Source organism: Labrus mixtus, chromosome 17 (genome assembly GCF_963584025.1).
Source record: "Labrus mixtus chromosome 17, fLabMix1.1, whole genome shotgun sequence".
Lineage (NCBI taxonomy): Eukaryota > Metazoa > Chordata > Actinopteri > Labriformes > Labridae > Labrus > Labrus mixtus.
In genome coordinates this window covers 22521907-22542742 of record NC_083628.1, presented here as the reverse complement: position 1 = coordinate 22542742, position 20836 = coordinate 22521907, and the positions used below count along the sequence as shown (strand labels likewise).

The window sequence follows — 20836 nt, the reverse complement described above, 5'->3', positions numbered from 1 at the left end:
ACAAATGTTTACAGATAAAGCAAATAGTGAGTTTAATTATAAGCAAACCTGTTTCTTTTTTGGTCCAAATTTGCCTTTATTATTTAGGACAGCTGAATAGAGACTGAGAGGAGCATTGATGACATGCAGCAAAGGGCTCATCACATCAGTCTACCGAAACACATCTGTCCCAGTGAATCTATCAACGATTGCCCAACATTACTTTCATACAATCACCGTCTCCAGCAACTCTATGTTGTCTTGACTACACATGAAGTACAGTCAAACTGACGTTAGACATCCATCACATAGCATTGATTAGCATCCTGTAGTTACACAATATGTACAAATAACTGGATCGTGAATCTTACACTGCTTGATTGAGATGAAAATGGGAAGGGTTAATTATTTGGAAAAAGATCTGATTAGCTCATTTGATTCTATATGGTTCCATAACAGTTTTCTTCTCAAACCCTATAGCAGGACTTTCATGTTTTCTGCTTGGTGTTGCAGTCATTACCTGTGTAGCCTCACAGCTAAAAGGTGATTGATTTGAATGTGCATGGGTGGGTTCTCTGTAGAACTCTGACTTCCTCCCAAAGTCCATTGCCTCTTAGATCAATTGGTCGTTCTAATGCTGTCCATGAGTGTAACCATGAATGTTTGTTTGTGTCTGTATGCCAGCCCTGATCGTATGGGAACCTGCTCAGGTGTACTCTTAAAGGATGGATGGATGGACTTCATGTTTTTTTTGGGCTAAAGCTGGCCTGCTAACACTGATAGATGACTATCTAAGTAACAGAAAAAACACTATCTTATGAAAAATATGTCACACTTCCTTTCATCAAATCTCCTGTGGTTGATTCGGCACATAAATTGAAACCTTGCCGCATTCAAATTACGGTACTTTACCAGTTACATTTCAGAGCAAACGTTACTAGATCCATGAAGTGTAGCCAAGTTCCAGTTGGCTATCCAAGTTTTGCTGTATTGCTAATCAAACATTACCAACACTAGCAAAATGCAAAGTGTGTGGACAAGTTAGCTGGCTAGCTTACTTCACTAATGTGAACTATGTGTTCTGTATTAAGAGGATCAGTGTTCAAGAAAAATGATGCAACCTTACTAAGGAAACTAGAGGAAATAATATGACACCTGTCAAGCTTTGGTGTCATGTAGATCCTGTTTCTCTTTTTGGTGGATTCCCACTCATAATTACATAAGCACATACGTATCATTTATAATAAGGATTATCTACACACATAGTCTAACACACACTTTGAAAATACTAAGTACAAAACTTGAGTCAGGTCATGGTTAGTCTATATAAGCATATAGACTGGATGTGGGTGAAAACAGCTAGCCTGCCGGCGATATCCAAATTAAAGCCTGGGCCAGTGACTATGCACCTTCATAGATTCTTTTTTGATCTCTGGAAAGAGCCGAGCAAGCTTTACCCTAATTGTTCTATCCTTACTCTTATACACAAATATAACACTGATGCTTATGTTCTTATTTTATCCTGAAAAGGAAATAAACGACATCACACACAATCTTGACTTAATCCTTAATGTCTACTAATACTGTATGTGATGATGAGTCTGTTCACTTTCCCTTGGAAGTATCTGGAAGCAGGCAGCTGTGTACCCATTTCTGTGTAGTGCTTAGAGAAAAGAGAAAGGTGAAACAGAAGGACATATGCATGCTCTTATTTGCAAATGGACGCAAACACACGGGCACGCGCATTTGATAAGCTCTCCATTGACCTTGGAAGCATCACTGAACCACAGCATCACACACACCCGTCTGGGTTCAGAGTCTGACGCAGTGACTGCAGCCGCTGGGCCTCTGTAAATCACACACACACACACACACACACACACACACACACACAGTGCCAAACAAATCCATGGTTTGATGTCATGTCCCTGTGGTGTCCCAGTGGTACAGTGCATGGAGGGCTGGCTGAAATAGAGCTTTCTAAAGAAGGGTAAGAGCAGCTCATGATCTTAATGAATTCCCCCTCTTTTTAACTGACAAAGAGTGCTGTGTCAGAGCTGACACATCCTCCTCCTCCCACTCCTCTCAGCAGCTCGTAACGTCTCACACCATCCTTCCTCATTCTCCAAACATACAGACATGTACAGTGTACACATATTTCTTACAGTAAAAATCTACTTTTAGTACACAGGTGCAGTTTGCATGATTGCGTCAGCCGTGATTGCCGCTCCTTTGATGAGGTAAAACAAAAGGAGCATGAATAGAAAAGACGGCTTGACATGAAGACGATTTGTCACGTCGGTGTTTCAACTGTCTGAGAATTCAATATACTGCACAGGATGATATTGGTTTGGGATTTTCTTCTGTACATTACCAGCACAGCTGAGCTGGACGAGACTGCAGAGCAATCAGAGCTACAGTCTGAGCTACAGTTAGTGTGATAGAGCCTGCAGCATCCCAGAGGATACCTGGCTTCCTCAGTCTATTATATTGTGTCTGAGATTTTCTGTTCTCTGGGTTTCTGGGAGGTTTTTCATCCCGGTGCTAAAAGAAAAGACAGAGTAAATAGGTTTTGAATTTATGAGTTAATTTTTTATGACTTTCCAACTGATATTATCTTCCAGTTTCCCCCAAAAGTATCTCTTAATGATACATCAGTGACCTACATTTTAAAGAGAATAACCACAATGTTTAGTTTTTTTCAAAAGATGGCAAACCCCTCCCTTACTATGTCTGTAATCGGTGTGTTCTTATTATTACTTTATGTAATCTCTGGCTATAACCATACATGTTTTACACATTGAGCCTCTTGTATTGCTGCTCTAAGAAATAATAAAAACCAAGCTGGTCAGCACAAGCCTGAATCGTACATGTTGAAAATATATATCATCTTATTATATAAACAAGAACAGCTTAATAAATCATATCTTAAAAAAATAACTCCTACTGAGGGTGTGAAGTAGGAGTATGCAGCAGCAGGTTTTGCTGAATAGTCATTGATTAGTCAACTGCTTGTTATTGATTTAATTACATAAGAAAATAGGGCAACGTTATTATCTTAGCAGATTTGTATGTGAATGATCTGCAGTGTTCAAATGAATTGTGAAGCTAATGCAATAAATAACCTGAGAGAGCAAACTTCTGAGTTTGACTCCCTGGCCTCTGATGATGACATCTGTAAAACCCTTTCATATCAGGTGAGCCACATGAAGAACACACACAGTCTGCAGCATTGGCAGTAATGAAACCTTGTTGCTGCAGTAGTATGTTGATTAGATAAGGACATCTTTTAATCTGGGTTTACCCTCATAGACCCTCCTCACTGTCAGATGAAGAGAGGGGACTGTCACCTCCATGTGTGTCTGCAGTGTGTTTCAAAACACTCTGCATAAATGTCTTGTTTCTTGTGAAGTTGTAAGAGAGATCTTTACCCCTCTTTTGTGTCCCAGCACGCAATAATCTTGTGTTTTGAGGCATTAAAAGCATGTTAATATTTTGATGTTTTTTTGTTTTTGAACTAATATTAATTGATGCTGAAACAACACTAGTAGGGTTATTGGGTTTTTACCAGCCCAGACACATGTTAGTGTAGGTTGCATGAGAATAAATCAGAATAAGATGATTCCATTATCATCAATTTACAACCCAGACATACAGACAGAGCTGCTGGCAGAGGTCTCATGTCTGTCACCTCCTGTCAACCCCTCAGTGAAGGTCATGTGAAAGGGTCCTTCTTTACATGTTTAAGCTGGGTGACATGCACCTCTCCTCCTCGGTCTGCATGACCGCTTCCTTTGACTGGATGAGTTTCGGAGGCACGTGAGGCCAAAACAACTCTTTTTTTTAGCTTTTCTCACAGCCTACTTGTGCTGGTTGGGGCTGGTTATGGTGTTATGTAACCGCCTGTCCGATGAGCCTGCGTACTTACATCAGGCAGTGAAAGCAGACCTACTGTGGGTTTCAAGTAGAGCCTGACAGCAGTATCGGCTAATTTATCGCTGATATGCTCCGATATTACTGGATTTATTCAACAGCAGAGTGTGTTTTATGGATTATAACAAGCATGATCACTAAATATCAAACAGAGATCTAAGAAAGATATCGGCCGATATATCGGTCTCAGATTTTTTCTCTCCCCATTAACAATATCCGTTTCGGCCACAAAAATCCCATATCGGTCGGGCCCTAGTTTCAAGGTTGGTCTTTAATGTTAGGGTTCTGATTTCTAATTAATTTAATTTAAAACAGTGCTTAAGATACATGAAACAGTCAGAAACAATTGTCGCTTGCCATGTAACCAATCAACTACACTGATGAATCAATGCTTACATTTGACTTCAGCTTTTTATATTTTTATGTTTAAGCAAATTAATTTGCCATATTGGAGCTTTCAGCACCAAATGATTGTTAATCTATTTATTTTCAAAGTTAACATCTAGTTAGCATTAATTGATTTCTGATCAACTCTTTAATAAGTTCATAATCATTATTACAAATAAGTCTGATAAAGTCTTATTTTACCATTGTGTAGTGTAGAAAATAATTAAATCTGTGTTAAAATTGAACTGTTACCTTCATGTTCTTCAAAGGCCTTTTGTATCTTAAGTATCTTTGCTAACGCTAACGTCGTCTCATAATGCATTCTTACTATGTTTTTCATTGACTCTGATATGAGAGACTGTGAGAGACCTGGCTTCATGACTTATTTAAGTGCTTCATTAAAGATAAACACCAAATGAGTCAAGCTTAAAGTCTCTTTTATTCAAACAGTTTAAAGAGCCTTTGAACTAAAGACTGTTGAAGGCTGTCATCGTATTTCAGTGCGAGCCCTGAATGAAATGTCCGCCTGTCTCTTTAAGATCAGTCGTGTCAGATTCTCTCGAGAGGGACGCTGCTGTGAAGCTGAGATCCAGAGAAAAAATGGGTCATGTACTCATAGGTGAAAGTCCCTGAAGGGGGCATAACCGCGAGTCAAAGGGAGAAACTGTCAGCTCTTCACTGCTGCATCATGTGCAGAGCCACTGAACCTATCAGCATTGTCTTATAGCACAAAACATGGCTTCTTTTTTATTGGTAACAATGACAGTGGTCAGTTTGTTGGAATTAATCCGAATAGCAAAACATTTATTTTTTACATTGTTTGTGCCAGTTCTTTTTTTTTGTGCTTTCAGTCACTCTTCGTTTTCCACTCTCTCTCCTCCAAAAGGACGAGAGGATGTGTATCCTGTTTGACTGGATGTGAGAGATTATGAGGTGTGTGTGTGCGCCTGCCTGTTTGGTTGACACAGCTGTTGCGCTGTTTTTTCAGGTTCCTTCCCTTCTGTCTGACTGCTGGGTTCTTTATTGTTGTGCTTGTATCAGAAGGTCAAAGAGGAAAAATCAACAGCACAGTCTCAGACGTCAGCACCCGTGCCACACGCTTGACTTTCTGATGTTCGTTTCTGTGATAACTCTTGAAGGAGGTAAAAGGAGTGTGGAAATAGCTTTGGGAATGGAGTGTTTATTTTTCTTTACCATTTGCTCTATAACTTTCTCTCTTTTCCAAATCATTTTTAAAAGTGAACCATGTAGATTTGGTAGTCAAATTTTAAAGTTGGAGAAGTGAAACAATTTCTTTCACTGTTGCGACCCCTCACCATAACTTCTATTTTTTTCTTCCAACAGTGTTCAGGGGAGCACATTTTCCTCTGAGGACAGTTTGTGTATAGAGTTATGAACATTTACAACAGAATCTGTACACTTCTCCAACTTTCACATTTCTCTACCCAAACTCCACAGTGCAAAAGTTGTTTTGTTTCTTTGCAGTTCAGCTGTCGTGGAAGATTTAATCCAGTATTTATTTAGGAGTATCCCCTTTAAAAAATTTTTTGACGGAGAACACATTCCAGTGTTTCCCCTAGGTTTACAGCGTGGGGGGCCCCAATATAATGGTAGGGGAAACACTGCATTCTAAAAAAGGGGAAAAAGTCATACAGTGTCATGATTAGTTCAGTACCTGGAGCTGCTTTTATCAGGAAGCCCTTATCAGAAAAATGCTGCAGCACAGCACCCGAGGAAACACAAAAGCTGCTGCAGGGTAAAAAGGAAAATAAGTGACGGATAACCCCAGAGCTTTTTGTTTGTAGAAGTGTCTCCTTCTGAGGTGTGGAGCCGCTGCTTGGGGAAAAAACAAGTCGAGCAGATTCATCAGCTCCTCAGTCAAAGTTCTCAGTCTTTAATAAGCCCAAAAGCCCTGAGTGTCAGGTTTTTGTTGTTTTGGTTTAGGTCTGCTGTGCCGTTGTGCTGACACAGCAGCTTTAAGAACAGGACACGGAAGGTGCTGGTAATAATAGTCTGAAGCCGAGTCGGGGAATCTCTCTGTCATTTAGTGAGAACAGAACTGGGACTATTCCAAGTTCATACATCCCATAGGAGGTCAGATACAGTTCCTCTGACTCAAAGGAGGTGCAGGTTGGAGTCTCATTGTTCCAGGATTCACTAGGTCAAATTCCAGTCATATTGTTCATACAGTCTGTAGGCCGCAATTAAAGGACCAGTCTGTAGTTATTTAGAAAGCATTCATTTGAGCTATATTCACATACACCTGGATATCATTCCCTTTATCTCCTTCCTTCCTTCTTATAAATCAGGGTTTTTACAAAGTCTGACGCTTTGAGCCCTTCCTCTGACAAAATGGAGACAAACATGTAACACCTTAACACCCCTTACCAATAGAGCAAACTGACAGACATTGATATTACGTTTTTTTTTCCACAGCCATCATTATTCTCCATTTTACAGTACTTATGTTGAGAAACAATCATGCTTTCCTTTTTAACTCTATAAGCAGATTAACAGTTCCACATGTTTTCATGCTTTGGTTAACTAGCTGTAGCCTTAGCTCTCGTCTTTTTAAGCCACATTTTGACTCCATTAAAGGCGTGTCAGACCGACCATTAACAGTTTATGTTTTATATTACTTGATTACTTTAAACTTTAGAAAAGTAAACATGATGAACACATTATAAAGTTATTAAGCTAATTATCTCCTTGTCAGGGAACACCAAACTGAGTCTTAATTGTGGCCTCAGATTTGACCGTAGACTAGTCTATTAAAAAAAAGGACCTATCCCCCGCCAGCTATTGTCTTTGTGACGTACCGTTTTAAGCTTTGAATTTGGCATCTTGGTTATTTTGGTGCCAGACATGAGCTAGTGGATGTCCATGACTACACTATTATCCAAGTTGAAATATGGTCTTCACAGTAACATGTCAATTGTGACATTATTTTGTTTTTTTTTAGCTAGAAAGCTGAATGTTTCTGTATTCGATGTGTGTTCAGCAGTACTGTTTTTTGTATGAGTCCTTTTTAATCTGTGGTAATCCATCAGTATCTGTGTTGCCTCAGGTTTATGCCTGGGCCAAAGGGCTTAGCGGTTTAGATTCACTGCGATCCTGCATGATGTTAAACAGTAATTCACCCTAAATGGATTTATCTTAATACAGCTGGCAGATGGTTGGTACAATGATCAGGCTAATGTCAGAGCCACGGCATCAAAATGACCACCGCTGCTTGATCTCACAGTGGACAGGATTATTTCTCCTCTGTGGATCTTTGAGACTACAGAGAAACACAGCAGCATCATTCCCCGACAGTCTATGTGTGTATATTCACCGCTGTAGGAGATCTGTGGTCATTAACCTTGTACAAGGCTATATTTGTCCTTCACATGTTTACTGCCCCCCAGTGTTGGAAATGCATTGTGGGATGTTCAGACTTGGACCAATGCCAGTAGGGCAGGATAATGTAAGAGCTGTTTCCACTGCAGTTTGTATTTATTGTTGAGTTGAATTAGAGTCAGGTGAGCCAATGGAGCCCTAACATTTACATTTTCTCTTGAGTGCAGTAGTCTATACTCATGTGGCTGAATTTAAAGAAGCCTGAATTATCAGTGTTAGTGGTTAGGCCACAAGTGTTTCCCTCCATTGCTAGCGTTGATTCATTGCTGGGAGCACTGGTAGCCCATAGGGTTAGGGTTAGGCACCTATAGTGGTTAGTGCGCGCCCCACATTTGGAGGCTATCGTCCCCATGGCTCAGCCTGGGTTCAAATCCTGTGGCTCCTTTCCCGCATGTCATTCTCCAATCTCCAGCGATGTTAGGCTGAGCAGATGATGGATGGATGAAATTCCTGAAACAGTTGTTGAGGTATTTTTTTCACTGTCTGAATTTCTAATTGGGATTTAATTGGATTTACACGATAACCAGCTTTTCTGATTTATGCAAATATGAGGGAGCAGAGGCCTTCTGCTTTAAGGATGATGAAAAAGCCCTTGTCACTCTGTACGAGTATTATGAATATTCTCTGATGAGGAAATGCTCTCCATCATTTTATCACTCCATCATATTTTCATGCATCAGTCAGAATACTAATTTTCATTTTCTTTTCTTTTACAGAGATTATGAATGATGTGATCAAGAAGGTGAAGAAGAAGGGAGAATGGAAGGTAAGAAAATAGCTCATTATGGGTGTACAGTTGCACCGATGGGGCCACCAGTGTGAAAGTCTGAGACTAAAACTGATCAGTGAAGTAACAAAAATCCCCGCAGCCTCTTCTGCAGCTTTGCCAATCATTCCATTTAATGAATTAGTTTGATGCTTTAAATTCTAGGAAACAAAACCTGTCAAGCCACAACTGATTTGCAACTGTCTGCAGGCTTATTCAGCATTTTCCTCCCTGTCTAGTATTTGAATAATGATATCACTGAAACCATTATGTAGTTTTCTGCTTATCTCTATCGTCTGTGTTAAAGATAAGAGCAATCACTTGATGATTAAATTAGTCAAATGACAAAAATATTTACTTGCAGAAGTGTTGTTAATTAACTCCTCATAGGAAAAGAAGCACCTGTTCCAGCTTCTCAGTTCTGTTTCAACATTGGGATGTAAAGCTTTATTATAAGGAGAGAGCTTTATTGTGGGAATATTTAATGTGAGTAATTAACTGTATTTGAATAGTATCCAACTGACGTACTTCCTGTTTCCAGGCGCTGATCGTGGACCAGCTCAGCATGAGGATGTTGTCATCCTGCTGCAAGATGACAGACATCATGACAGAGGGCATCACCAGTAAGACACCTTAAGCTCAGCTACCATTACATCGCTTAGTTTGTGTGTGCGCGCTCTTCTTTAACCGTTTACCTTTTCCTCTAGTTGTGGAGGACATCAACAAGCGACGAGAGCCTCTTCCCAGCCTGGAGGCCATTTTCCTTATTACACCCACAGAGAAGGTACGGGTGAACACTCTCCTCTCTCTCTCTTTCTCTCTCTCTCTCTCTCTCTCTTTGTCTGTCTGTCTCTCTCTGTCTCTCTTTGTCTGTCTGTCTGTTTCTCTCTCTCTCTCTATCTTTCTGTCTCTCTCTCTCTCTTTCTGTCTGTCTGTCTGTCTGTCTCTCTCTCTTTCTGTCTCTCTCTCTCTTTCTGTCTGTCTGTCTGTCTCTCTCTTTCTCTCTTTGTCTGTCTCTCTCTCTCTCTCTCTCTGTCTTTCTTTAGTCTATAGTTTACATTAAGAGGTTTTGTATTAGGAGAACAGAGAAGCCAAACTCACAGCTGTTGACTCAGCTGTAGAAAAATGTGCTTTATTGTGAATACATTGAATTTAGTTCAGTGACATCATGGTATATTTATAAGTGTAATACATTACATACTGTAGGTCTTTTACAGACAGAATATACCCCCACCTACATTTCTGCAAAGTGTTCTAAATCAAAAGATTAAGTCCTACTGCAAACATTTAAGATACACAAATATGTAAAGGATGTTTAGCTCTTCAATGCAAAAGAAATTAAGAAAAGACATTAGGAAAACATTTAGGAAAAAAGCAAACGAAACTACAACAGTTTAGTGTGTTTTCAGTTGTTGATCATATATTTAGCTGTTTCAACAACATGAAGTCTTGTAAGTAATTAAATCATTTAACTGTTATTTTAAATCCTTTTGTCTGTTTTTTTAGGCTCTATAAATATAAGCAGACATTTCAAAAGCTGCTTAAAGCTATTGAATCTTGTGGTTATTCATTCATGACACTTTGGTGACATCATTCATTATAGTAATGAAGCTTCAATGTATTGAAAAGTGCTCACTTATACACATGAACTGTCATAACCACACCCACATGAACTTTACAAACGTCTTCATGATCTAATCAACTCGATGTATTGTTCCAGTCCGTCCAAACCCTCATCGCCGACTTCAAAGACCCTCATACAGCCAAATACAAGGCAGCCCATGTGTTCTTCACTGACTGTGAGTATCCTAACCCAAACCTGCTTCATCATTCTTGGATGAAAAGAAAATGTCTTTTTGTTCAACAGTTTATGTTTGAAATGAAATAAAAAAGGATTTGAACAAACAAATCAAACTCTGTAGTAATCAAGTGAACAGCCATATCCAGGACGCAAACAACACACAAAACAGACATATAAAAAGAAGTGCTTTATATTTTAGCATTGAATCTAAATCATTTTTATTACATAAAAATCTCCAGCTATGAATTTATGAATTTCTAACCCTTTTTTAATCAATGTCCTGTGTGCAGCCTGCCCTGATCCTCTGTTCAATGAGCTGACAAAGAGCCGCGCTTCCAAATACACCAAAACTCTGACAGAGATCAACATCGCCTTCTTACCCTACGAGTCGCAGGTAAATAACCATCTGTGCATAACTAACTGATTCTGCTTCTGTAAGAGAAACACTGATAGTGTTGGTTATGATTATGTGCTATGTTTACATTTATTTATAAAACAGAACCATTGATACATATGTTCTATATACTGTATGTAAATCTTTCTACAGTGCAAAGGCTTATTTCTGTCTTTGTAAACCAACACAACATTTTACTCATCAGGCTCCAGGATTGTTTTTCCTTCCTTGTCGTTATTCACCTTCCTTTTCCCGTCCTCACAAGCAAGAAATATAAGCTGGTTCATTTGCTTTGTTAGCGACTGTGAGTGAAAACCAGAGCGAGAGAGAGAGAGAGATTTTAAGATGGAAAGCTTTAGCAAAGGGCAGAGAGAGATCGACTAAGACACGTAGGAGGAGAGAGATGCAGCAAAGGACGCAGACAGGAATAGTAGCTGTGAGGTTATTGGTTGAGGATGGCTAAAAAGAAAGAAACACACATTTTCACTCAGGTGGCCGCTTGGCACATCGCTGCTGACTCACCAGTTGCTGTGTTTAGTGCCAGACTCACATTTATAATCGCCTTCCCATTCTCACTTCCTTTGCGATCTTTTCAAATTCCTGCCTCCATCATGTTTTTCCTCCGGTGCCCCTCCCCTGTCCATGTTTTCTCTCTTTTTTTATCCCACCATTCCTCCGTCCCTGCCTTTTGAATTTTACTTTTAAGGTCTCTGCTCTTCATTTTCTCATCTAATTTTTAATTAAATAATTTCCCGTCCTCCGAGCATATTTTTCCAAATTTTCCCTCCCTCCCTCCCCCAGCCTTCTCTCTCTCTCTCTCTCTCTCTCTCTCTCTCTCTCTCTCTCTCTCTCTCTCTCTCTCCCACATCTCTCCTTCTCTCCTTCTGTCCATCCTCGTCTCTCTCATTCTATCAGAAGATGCTGCTTGGCCCACAATGCTTTGCTCCTCTCCTGTCTACTATGATTAATTCAGAGTCAGTGGTTTTCTGCTTCAGGCAAAGCGCTGCCTCATAGCCCCGCCCACAGACTGATGCTCTCAAATCCATTGGATGAGTCAGGATCCATACAGCATGCGGTAGCCAATTGTAGACAGGCTAACATAGGGACCCTTCTGCAGAGCAGTAAAAACTGGTCATGTGACTGGACAGATGGGGTGGGAGGAGGGAGTAATGTAGGAGAGGAGGAAAGGAGAAGAGAGAGAGGAGTTAAGGACAAACAGTAGAGGAAACATTACAAGGCAGGGGAGGAGAGAAAGATGAGAGAAAAGGTGAGGCAGGAGAGGAGAGGAGGTCAAGTAGAGACGATGAGAAGAGGGGATGAAAAGATATGGGAAGAGAAAGACGTGAACAAATTAGATAAGGAGGAGTGAGGAGAGGACAAAAAGGAGAAAAGAAGAGAGGATACTACACACGAGCAGCAGAGAGAGAGGAGGACAGGAGAAGTGAGGCTGAGGGAGAACATGAGGCGGAATGAAAACTAAAAATCTGAGAAAATGCAGAAAAAACTAAAAAAAGGACGAAAGGAAAGGAGAAAGGAAAAGAGACGACAGCAGTATACAAGGGTCAAATGAAAAGATGAGGGTAACCAGGAAATGAGAGGGGAGAGAAGACAGATGGAGGAAAGGTGACAAATGAGAGGAGAGGACAAAAATGAAATATGAGTAAGAAAAATGACAGAAGGCAGGATCATTGACAGATGAGAAGAAATAGAGAAGGATAAACGATGAGTAAAAGATAGAAAATTGGAGGATAGAGAGGAAGAGGCAGAAGAAAGGGTAGATGAACCAGGCTGTGAGAAAGGTAAGGAGGCAGACATTAAAGACCAGTAGAGAACACTTCACCAATGACAGTGCACATTTGAAAAATCAAATCACCTAATGGCAACAATCAAACTGTCTTTGTGTGTGTGTGTGTGTGTGCAGGTGTACTCTCTGGACAATGCAGATGCTTTCCACAGTTTCTACAGCCCCCATAAGACGCAGCTGAAGAACCCTGTGATGGAGAGGCTGGCTGAGCAGATTGCTACGCTCTGCGCCACCCTGAAGGAGTACCCTGCTGTCAGATATCGAGGGTGAGGGTCAGATACCGAGGGGTGCTGCTCAGGTGCAGCTGTGGGTTCTGTCTGGTTAGCAAAACCAAACGTATCAAAGCCCTGATCCCAATCTCCACGCTAAAGCCTTAGCACTGAACCCTCACAAACTTAAATGACATCAGACGTGCAGTTTGTGAGTCCCTGAGGATTTGAGGAGGTGTAACAAGACGTGCCATTAAACGTTACAAATATTGATCTCAGCATTTTTTTATGTGTATATTCTATAGCTGACTCTAGTAGTCTATAGTCATGCTTGTGTCTTTAACTTGTATACAACTTAATATCACCATTATCAAATATAATTCTAACAGTACTCATGTAGCATATTTGTATTTTCTCATTAAGATCTCTGTGTGAACTGCAGCTGCCAGAGGTTTAAATAGTTTAAACAAATTTTTTTTCAGTCTCCTCTATTTTTATGACTCATCTTCTTCCTTTGCTGTAATGAAATGAAAACTCATCCATCCATCCTTCTGCCTGTCACCCTGTCAGTGAGTACAAGGACAACGCCACCCTGGCCCAACTGGTGCAGGACAAACTGGATGCCTACAAGGCTGATGACCCCACTATGGGAGAGGTGGGCTCAGCTCTTTTTTTCTAAACCTGTTGTCTCATAATCTTTGTCTCTTTAGATAACCTTTATCTTTGCCTTTTTACATTTCTGTACCCTTGTGTCTTTCTCTGTGTAGGGTCCAGATAAGGCTCGCTCACAGCTGGTCATCCTGGACAGGGCGTTTGACCCGGTCTCTCCTGTCCTTCATGAGCTCACCTTCCAGGCCATGGGCTACGACCTGCTGCCCATCGAGAACGACGTCTACAAGTACGACAAAAAAACCACACATGGCACATCAGTAAAAAAGGTAACTAGAAAAATAGTTCATTAAGGAAAGAGTGTCTCTGTCCTGCAGGTATGAGACCAGTGGCATGGGGGACTCTCGTGAGAAGGAGGTTCTGCTGCATGAAGACGATGACCTGTGGGTGAGCCTGAGACACAAACACATAGCCGAGGTGTCCCAGTGAGTACCCTTCCTCTCACTTTAATATCTTTGCTCAGGCTTTGGATACCTTTAAATGATAGAACTCTCTCATGTTTTACTGCCTCTCTGTCATCAGGGAAGTGACACGCCAGCTGAAGGAGTTCTCTGCCAGCAAGAGGATGAACACTGGAGAGAAGGTGAAGAGGAAGCAGCTAGAGGAAATCTGAATAGTTGAACGTGTGACTGTACAATTATGTTGAAAGATATTAATAAACTTCTTAATGTGGTTTCTTTCATTATTCTGAACTAAAAAAATGTATGTTCATAGCTTGAGCTTGCTAATGTTTATGTACTTTAGACATTCAGGAATAAAGTGATTAAGTGTCATTTAATAGGTGAAAAATTTAGGTGAAAAAAATTTAGGTGAAAAAAAACAGGTGCTGAATGTTAGCAGAAAGACTGTGAACAGCTAGCCTGGTAAATCAATGACTTGTTTTAACACTAGTTTTATTTATGGATTACTTCAATGAGATCATTTAATTTAGACAGATTTTGTTCTGGTCTGCCAGGCTAGCTTCTCTCCCTTCATACATTTCATATGTATACAATCCAGATGGATTTCAACAACATGAAACCATCCTACTTTGTGTTAATGGAGAAACTTGTTGTTCTGCAATAGAACCACTGCCGTCATAAAACTGGTCTTTCATCAATAGTTCATTTTTGTCTTCGATGTCTTGTACTGGTGCTGAGATGATTTTGCTTCTGTTTCAACAGACCACAATGAGAGATCTGTCCCAGATGCTGAAGAAGATGCCTCAGTATCAGAAGGAGCTCAGCAAGGTGTGTGTGTGTTGATTAGTGTGTGGTTGTTTTTCTGAGTGGTTGAATATCTATGCTGATGCTGCATGCTTTGTGTTTTTTTTTAGTACTCCACCCATCTGCAGCTGGCTGAGGACTGTATGAAGCACTACCAGGGAACAGTAGATAAGCTCTGCCGTGTGGAACAGGTGAGAGAAAACAAGAAGAGTATGCTTTTAAAATTTAAGATGACTCTTAATAGATGATGGTTAAAAATGACAAACATGTCTGTGGCAGGATCTGGCTATGGGAACAGACGCTGAGGGTGAGAAGATCAAAGACCCAATGAGGGCCATCGTGCCCATCCTGCTGGATGCCAACGTCAGCACATACGACAAGATCCGCATCATCCTGCTCTACATTTTCCTCAAGAACGGTAAGCAGCATACAGGTAACGGAAAGAAATCACATCAAAGCTAGAGGGATAGATTTACAGAAAGAGAATATGATGTTCATAGGTGTTTTAAATATGTTACATGTTTTGTATGATCTATTTTTATGTACAGAGTCCAAGACAAATTTCCCTTTTTGGGACAATAAAGTATAGCTTATCTTATTTTATCATAACTTGAAAGTAAAAAATATATATATTTGTTAAGAATGACCTCTCTCTCTCTCAATGTAACATGACCATATTTTTACAGCCTAGAATAGACAAACCAAGCCCAGGCTCTGAAAAAAGCCTGTGGTATTTTAGGAGATATTTGAGAGAGCAGATATCCGTTGGTTGACATCAGAGACCTTCACACGGCTCCACAAAGTGATGCATTCTTTTGCTTTTGCTTTCTTGTCACAAAAATGAATTCCCCTTCATCCTAAACCAGCTGGACAAACTGAATGAAAACCTCCATTCTCCTTTATAAGATATGACCTTGGTGTGTGTCTGTTCAGGTATTACAGAGGAGAACTTGAACAAACTGATCCAGCACGCTCAGATCCCCCCTGAGGACAGTGAGATCATCACCAACATGGCCCACCTGGGGGTCCCCATCATCACAGACGTAAGATCCCCGCTGAGTGATTTCTCCAGCTCTCAGTCTGTCATTGTCTTTTGATTTCTTATGTTGCCTCTGAGTGTTTTCTTCTTTTTCACCACTTCACTTGAAACATATGAGCTGTATCGTCCTCTTGTCTGCTGTTCTTATGGATGAAAACCATGTGAAGGAGATGAACAACTTATTCTGGCCTCCATTACTGTTGTCCTTTTTACTCTTTCTGCCTCTCACCTCCTCTTCTCCGTCCTCCTTTAGTCCACCCTCCGCAGAGGAAAGAAGCTGGACAGGAAGGAGCGTGTGAGCGAGCAGACCTATCAGCTGTCCCGTTGGACACCACTGGTCAAGGACATCATGGAGGTGTGTTTTAAAGCTTTCGACTCTATTTGACTTATCTTACACAATGTTATACTTTACTGATTTACTAAGCAAACCTAAAGTGGGCGTCCTATGACAACAAAGTCATTGATCTGACATGATTCTTTTGTTATATGTGCACACAACAACAACCTAAATTGAACATCTGTGTAACCAGGATGTTTGTAAGCAACTATTTTTAGCCCTTTATTTGTGCAAAGCCTACTCTCCGATGGTAGAGCCACAAATGGTTGCTAGGAGACATGACACACTGTGAAGCCCCTATCAAACTCTGTCTACATGTGAGGATAGATGGACATCATTGGTGACAAAGATGTGTTTTGTGTTTTTGTCCCCCTGCAGGATGCTATTGAAGATAAGCTGGACACCAAGCACTACCCTTACATCTCCACCCGCTCCTCTGCTTCCTTCAGCACCACTGCAGTCAGGTAGTTTGTCAGTAAATACACCTTTACATACACAATCACACACAACGCGACCTTTGTGGGATTGTAAGGGAATAACGCTTTTAAATCAAACAGACAGAAATGATGGTGTTAGATCAATAGTGATTTGAGGAGCAGATCAATTCTTGAGAAAAATCAAGAGCAGGGAGGCGATGCCGATGACTGCGAGGTTAGTGAGTTGTGATCCCAGTGTCAGGATAGCACAGGAGACAAGATCTTAATAATTAGACTTTCTACTAATACCAGAAAAAATCCAAATTGTAAAACTGAAAAGTCAATCACTGCGGAAATTTCCCCCTCAAAAACACAACAGCTTGAATATCACTCTTTGAAACGTTCTGCCTCTATGTAAGCAAGCTGACCTTAATACAAGTTATCAATATTCCCAACTCCACAAGCACATGAATGTGTCTGTTAGTGGGAGTAATGAAGCCACTTTGAGCCCCACTAATCCTGAACCTCCAGTCTGTGTGGAGGCTGCTGGTGTGTGTATTGATTAAGCTTCAAATTATCCTGTTACAAACCAACACGACTCATTTCACATCCCTCCCCCACTGACACACACACACACACACACACACACACACACACACACACACACACACACACACACACACACACACACACACACACACACACACACACAATGTCACGATGTCAAAGAAAAGCTCCACTGATGCAGTAAAGGCCTGTTTATGTGGGGATGTGATCTCTAATGTGCAATATGGCTTAAAATCATCATAAAGCAGCAATAATCGACTTGAATATGACTGTTTGTAACATGATGGTGGATGCTCATAATGCCAAAGCCACAAACCTCTATTACCAACTTTACAATTCCCTCATCTCATGCTCATGCAGTGGTTGTTGGCAGTAAAATGAAGCTGGTAAATCCCCTGCAGGTTAGCTGTTGAGAAATAGGTGAAAATAGTGGAGGAATTAGCTGTTCCAGAGACAGGTATCAGGTATAACAGACCCAAATCATAGTAAAGAGAAGTCTGAATATTAGCTGTAGGTGTGTCCAGACTTTATGTCTAACTGTGTGGCCATCCATCCATTGATTATCTATACTACTTTTCCTGTTTGGAGCCAATCTCATCTGTCATAGGGCAAGAGGCGGGGTACACCCCGGACGGGTTGGCAGTAAATCACGGGGCTGACATATAGAGACGGAAACACATTCATGCTCAGGAACCTGATCAATTTGGTGTGAGGTGAAAGTGCTAACCACTACACCAGCGTATATCCCTGATCCATTAATGCAGTAATTAAATCTCTGTCCACATTTTGAAAGGACCTGTGACGTAAAACATGTTGAAATGTTGATAAAGAGATTTAGCTTAGCTGATGATGTCATACTAGTGGAGATACAATACTATTTTAGGTGCCTATAAATCCTTACATGTGTCAGGACTGTGATAGATATATTTTTTCTTAATCCTCTCATGGTGGAAAAATAATATCTATTTGAATCAGAAGGTCTCTGTTCCTTAAAACCAATATAACATGTGATGAACTTTTATCAAAACACTTGTTTACATTTCTAGTGCTCGGTACGGCCACTGGCACAAGAATAAGACTCCCGGAGAGTACCGCACCGGACCACGTGTCATGGTCTTCATCATCGGGGGCGTGTCCTTCAGTGAGATGCGCTGTGCCTATGAGGTCACGCAGGCCAATGGGAAGTGGGAGGCCATCATTGGTAAGTAATGCACCAGGAGGCGCCAGAGAGCGCAGGGCGAGAGCAAGAACGGGTTTATATAATATCTAACAGTTCTGGACACGACTCATGAAAGATGTACTCACTAACCTTTAAGAGTAGTTTAACAGCCTCTGATAATCTTGTTTGTATTCTAACCCACTGTAGTGACGTACAGGTGTACTCCAGGATGCTTTGACAGCACTGATGAGTGGTTACAAATTGTAGAGCAAACTTCTGACCACACTCCACCATCCCTATCAGCAGTAAAACACTTTTTAAAGCAGTGTGTTAAGTTACTCTTTAGAGCAACACAGGGTGGACGTGTCTTCTAGAAAGTGTAAAAGCTGATCAAATCTGCAGCCTTATCCAGCCACCACGTCCTTTGGGGAGGTTTTAGAGGACTGTGCGAGGTTGGACCAGCAGCTGTAGGTTCACCAGGTTCTCTGAGGAAAAGAGCCACTGAACCAGAGCTGACCTAAATATAATAAAGATCGAGGGAACTAAAGGAAGTGAGGAGACCGGACAGAAAACCCACAGAGATAATAAAGACACATTCATAAAGAAAAGACAACAATTAAAGTTGATCTTCTTTCTGAATTTGATGTTTTTTTTAAGCACAGGATCAAATACAAAAACCTTTGCCAACATAATATCTTTCAATAATTGCTTTATGATGAGTTTCTGTGGATACATTTCTGGAATAAAGCTGCCCTTTTTTTTGAATTAGGCAAAAGATGATCACACATTTAAAGTCGCTATAGAAAAATGTTGACATAGACACATGATTAAATGTGGTTTTGTTTGGTCAGTCATCAATTATGAGGAATTTTCTGTAAACATATAGACTGTCCCTTTTTACATACAAAACAACAAATTGCAGGTTTGTCAGGTAGAACAGTATCTTTCCTTCTGTGAATTTCGTGCACCCACATCATGAATCCCACACGACTGCACATGATTTTCATCAGATTTGCAGCCCCACACTGAGCTGTTAGAGCTTTAACTAGTACGTGGACGGTGTAGCTGCAGGGAGTCGTAACAACCTGCCTTCTGTGTGCAATGTGTTACGTTAACTTAGCCCTTTGTTATGCACCTCTGTACTGTTTATTTCATGTCTTTAAGCTTTGCAGTCAGTCTGTGTTATTAATGGAAAAGTGTCTGTTGTTTTTTGTTGTGCTCTGCTTCAGCTGTTGTCCTTTTTAAAAACAACTGTTGTCTTTGAATTGCAGCCATGCCATGTCTTTTCTGTGTCTGTGTGTATTCTGTGTTTTTGACACAAGGCGAGTGTGTGTTTGCGTGTGTGACCTGCCTGGTGATGATTCTATCTGTGTGTGTGTGTGCGGTTGCTTGTTTTTAACCCCTTTGTTTATGCAAGAGTGGGGGAGGGGGCGTGGACTGTGCTGAGAGAAGAGTGGTGAAGCCGCCTCTGTTCCTCCACAGGTTCCACCCACTTGCTCACCCCCACCAAATTCTTATCGGACCTGCAGCACCCCGACTTCCGAGAGTCCACTAGGGTGTCCTTTGAGGAAGCAGAAGCCTCAGCCGAGTGAGGCAGAGAGAGATTGGGAGGGAGGGAGAGAGAAATCACACAGAAAAAAGTAAAGGCAGCCGCACAAAGAAGCCCTTTCTGAACCCTCACAGTATAAGGGCCTTCTCCCTGTTCCTTCTTCTTCTTTGAACACTCAGTACTGTTTTCTGTAACTCCACCCTCCTCCTCCCCTGTAATCCTCAGGGATGGGCATCCCCGACCTCCCCTCAATGCATGGACCTCTTCATCAGGCCCCAGTCCCTGTTTTTCTGTCAGGTGTTAGCTGCCTTGACCCAACAAGAAGGCTGAATTTAAACCTCACCCCACATGCAGACCTCCAGAATTTACCAAGACTGTAAAGAGCCCAATGTGGACTTTCTTCAAACATTAAATATTCTGCGTAGGGTGCAGACTTCTTCAGATTTTACTAAACTAATATCTCAAACCAGGCCACTGTATGAAACGTTTACAAATTACATGTAGCCACGCCTCAAAGCATTCCCTGTCTATTCTTCCCCTTATATCCAAATTACCTCTGTGCTGTATTGAAGAATACTTTAAGCTGTGATGAAGATCATAAACATATTAGGAAAATGTTCTGAGGTATTAGATCAGCTGAGATGAAGGGTCATTTCCTCTTCTGTTTTCTCTGTCTGACTTTTACTGAGTTGCCCCCTGCTGGCCATTACAAATAATACATGATATAGATCAGTAATGAATTGGCTTCACTTCTGAAATCAGGAGGCTACATCCACTTCCTGAGCTTACATATCTTATGGTCCATAAAAATATAAATATATTAAAAATCTAATACATAAAAAATACTTTCACCATGTAAGAACAATCTTTATATGTTACAACTATTTGTGCAGGAGCTGTTTGTATGCAGCCTTGCAGTCTTGTGTCCATGTAACCTTGACATAATAATGCTAAGTATGTCACAGAGTGTCTCGGCCTGTAAGGCCTCAGGTTCTTTGGAAACAGCCCAGGTTCTGTCTCTGATGAAGAGTGGTCATGCCTGAGGGGGTTGTGACCCCATCCCTGCTGCCTCCTCCCATCATCTCAGCTGGGTGGATTAAATCGCTCCTCCACAGCCACCCAAAGGCCCTTTGAGCCCGTCGAACACTAACTCCTGATTTAATCTACCCCCGAGATCCATCTTTATCAGTTTTTAGTCGTATTCTTTTTGTAGTCAACACCTC

At 41.0% G+C, this 20836-nt stretch overlaps 1 protein-coding gene across 2 annotated transcripts in view; it reads left to right on the top strand.

The window, feature by feature from the left end:
• stxbp1a (syntaxin binding protein 1a) overlaps positions 1-20836 on the top strand; it is a 29387-nt gene that overhangs the window by 3043 nt on the left and 5508 nt on the right. Inside the window, exons 2-19 of one of the 2 annotated variants that reach the window (XM_061060666.1) lie at positions 8415-8464; positions 9006-9087; positions 9172-9248; positions 10185-10263; positions 10556-10659; positions 12581-12729; positions 13243-13327; positions 13440-13570; positions 13659-13766; positions 13864-13924; positions 14505-14570; positions 14657-14737; positions 14826-14964; positions 15480-15589; positions 15839-15940; positions 16301-16386; positions 17952-18106; positions 19547-19704. In XM_061060666.1, the coding sequence (XP_060916649.1) occupies positions 8415-8464; positions 9006-9087; positions 9172-9248; positions 10185-10263; positions 10556-10659; positions 12581-12729; positions 13243-13327; positions 13440-13570; positions 13659-13766; positions 13864-13924; positions 14505-14570; positions 14657-14737; positions 14826-14964; positions 15480-15589; positions 15839-15940; positions 16301-16386; positions 17952-18106; positions 19547-19656 (1775 nt within the window). In that variant the 3' untranslated portion in view covers positions 19657-19704. The remainder of the gene's footprint in view (positions 1-8414; positions 8465-9005; positions 9088-9171; positions 9249-10184; positions 10264-10555; positions 10660-12580; positions 12730-13242; positions 13328-13439; positions 13571-13658; positions 13767-13863; positions 13925-14504; positions 14571-14656; positions 14738-14825; positions 14965-15479; positions 15590-15838; positions 15941-16300; positions 16387-17951; positions 18107-19546; positions 19705-20836) is intronic. The other variant, XM_061060667.1, reaches the window with a different exon arrangement.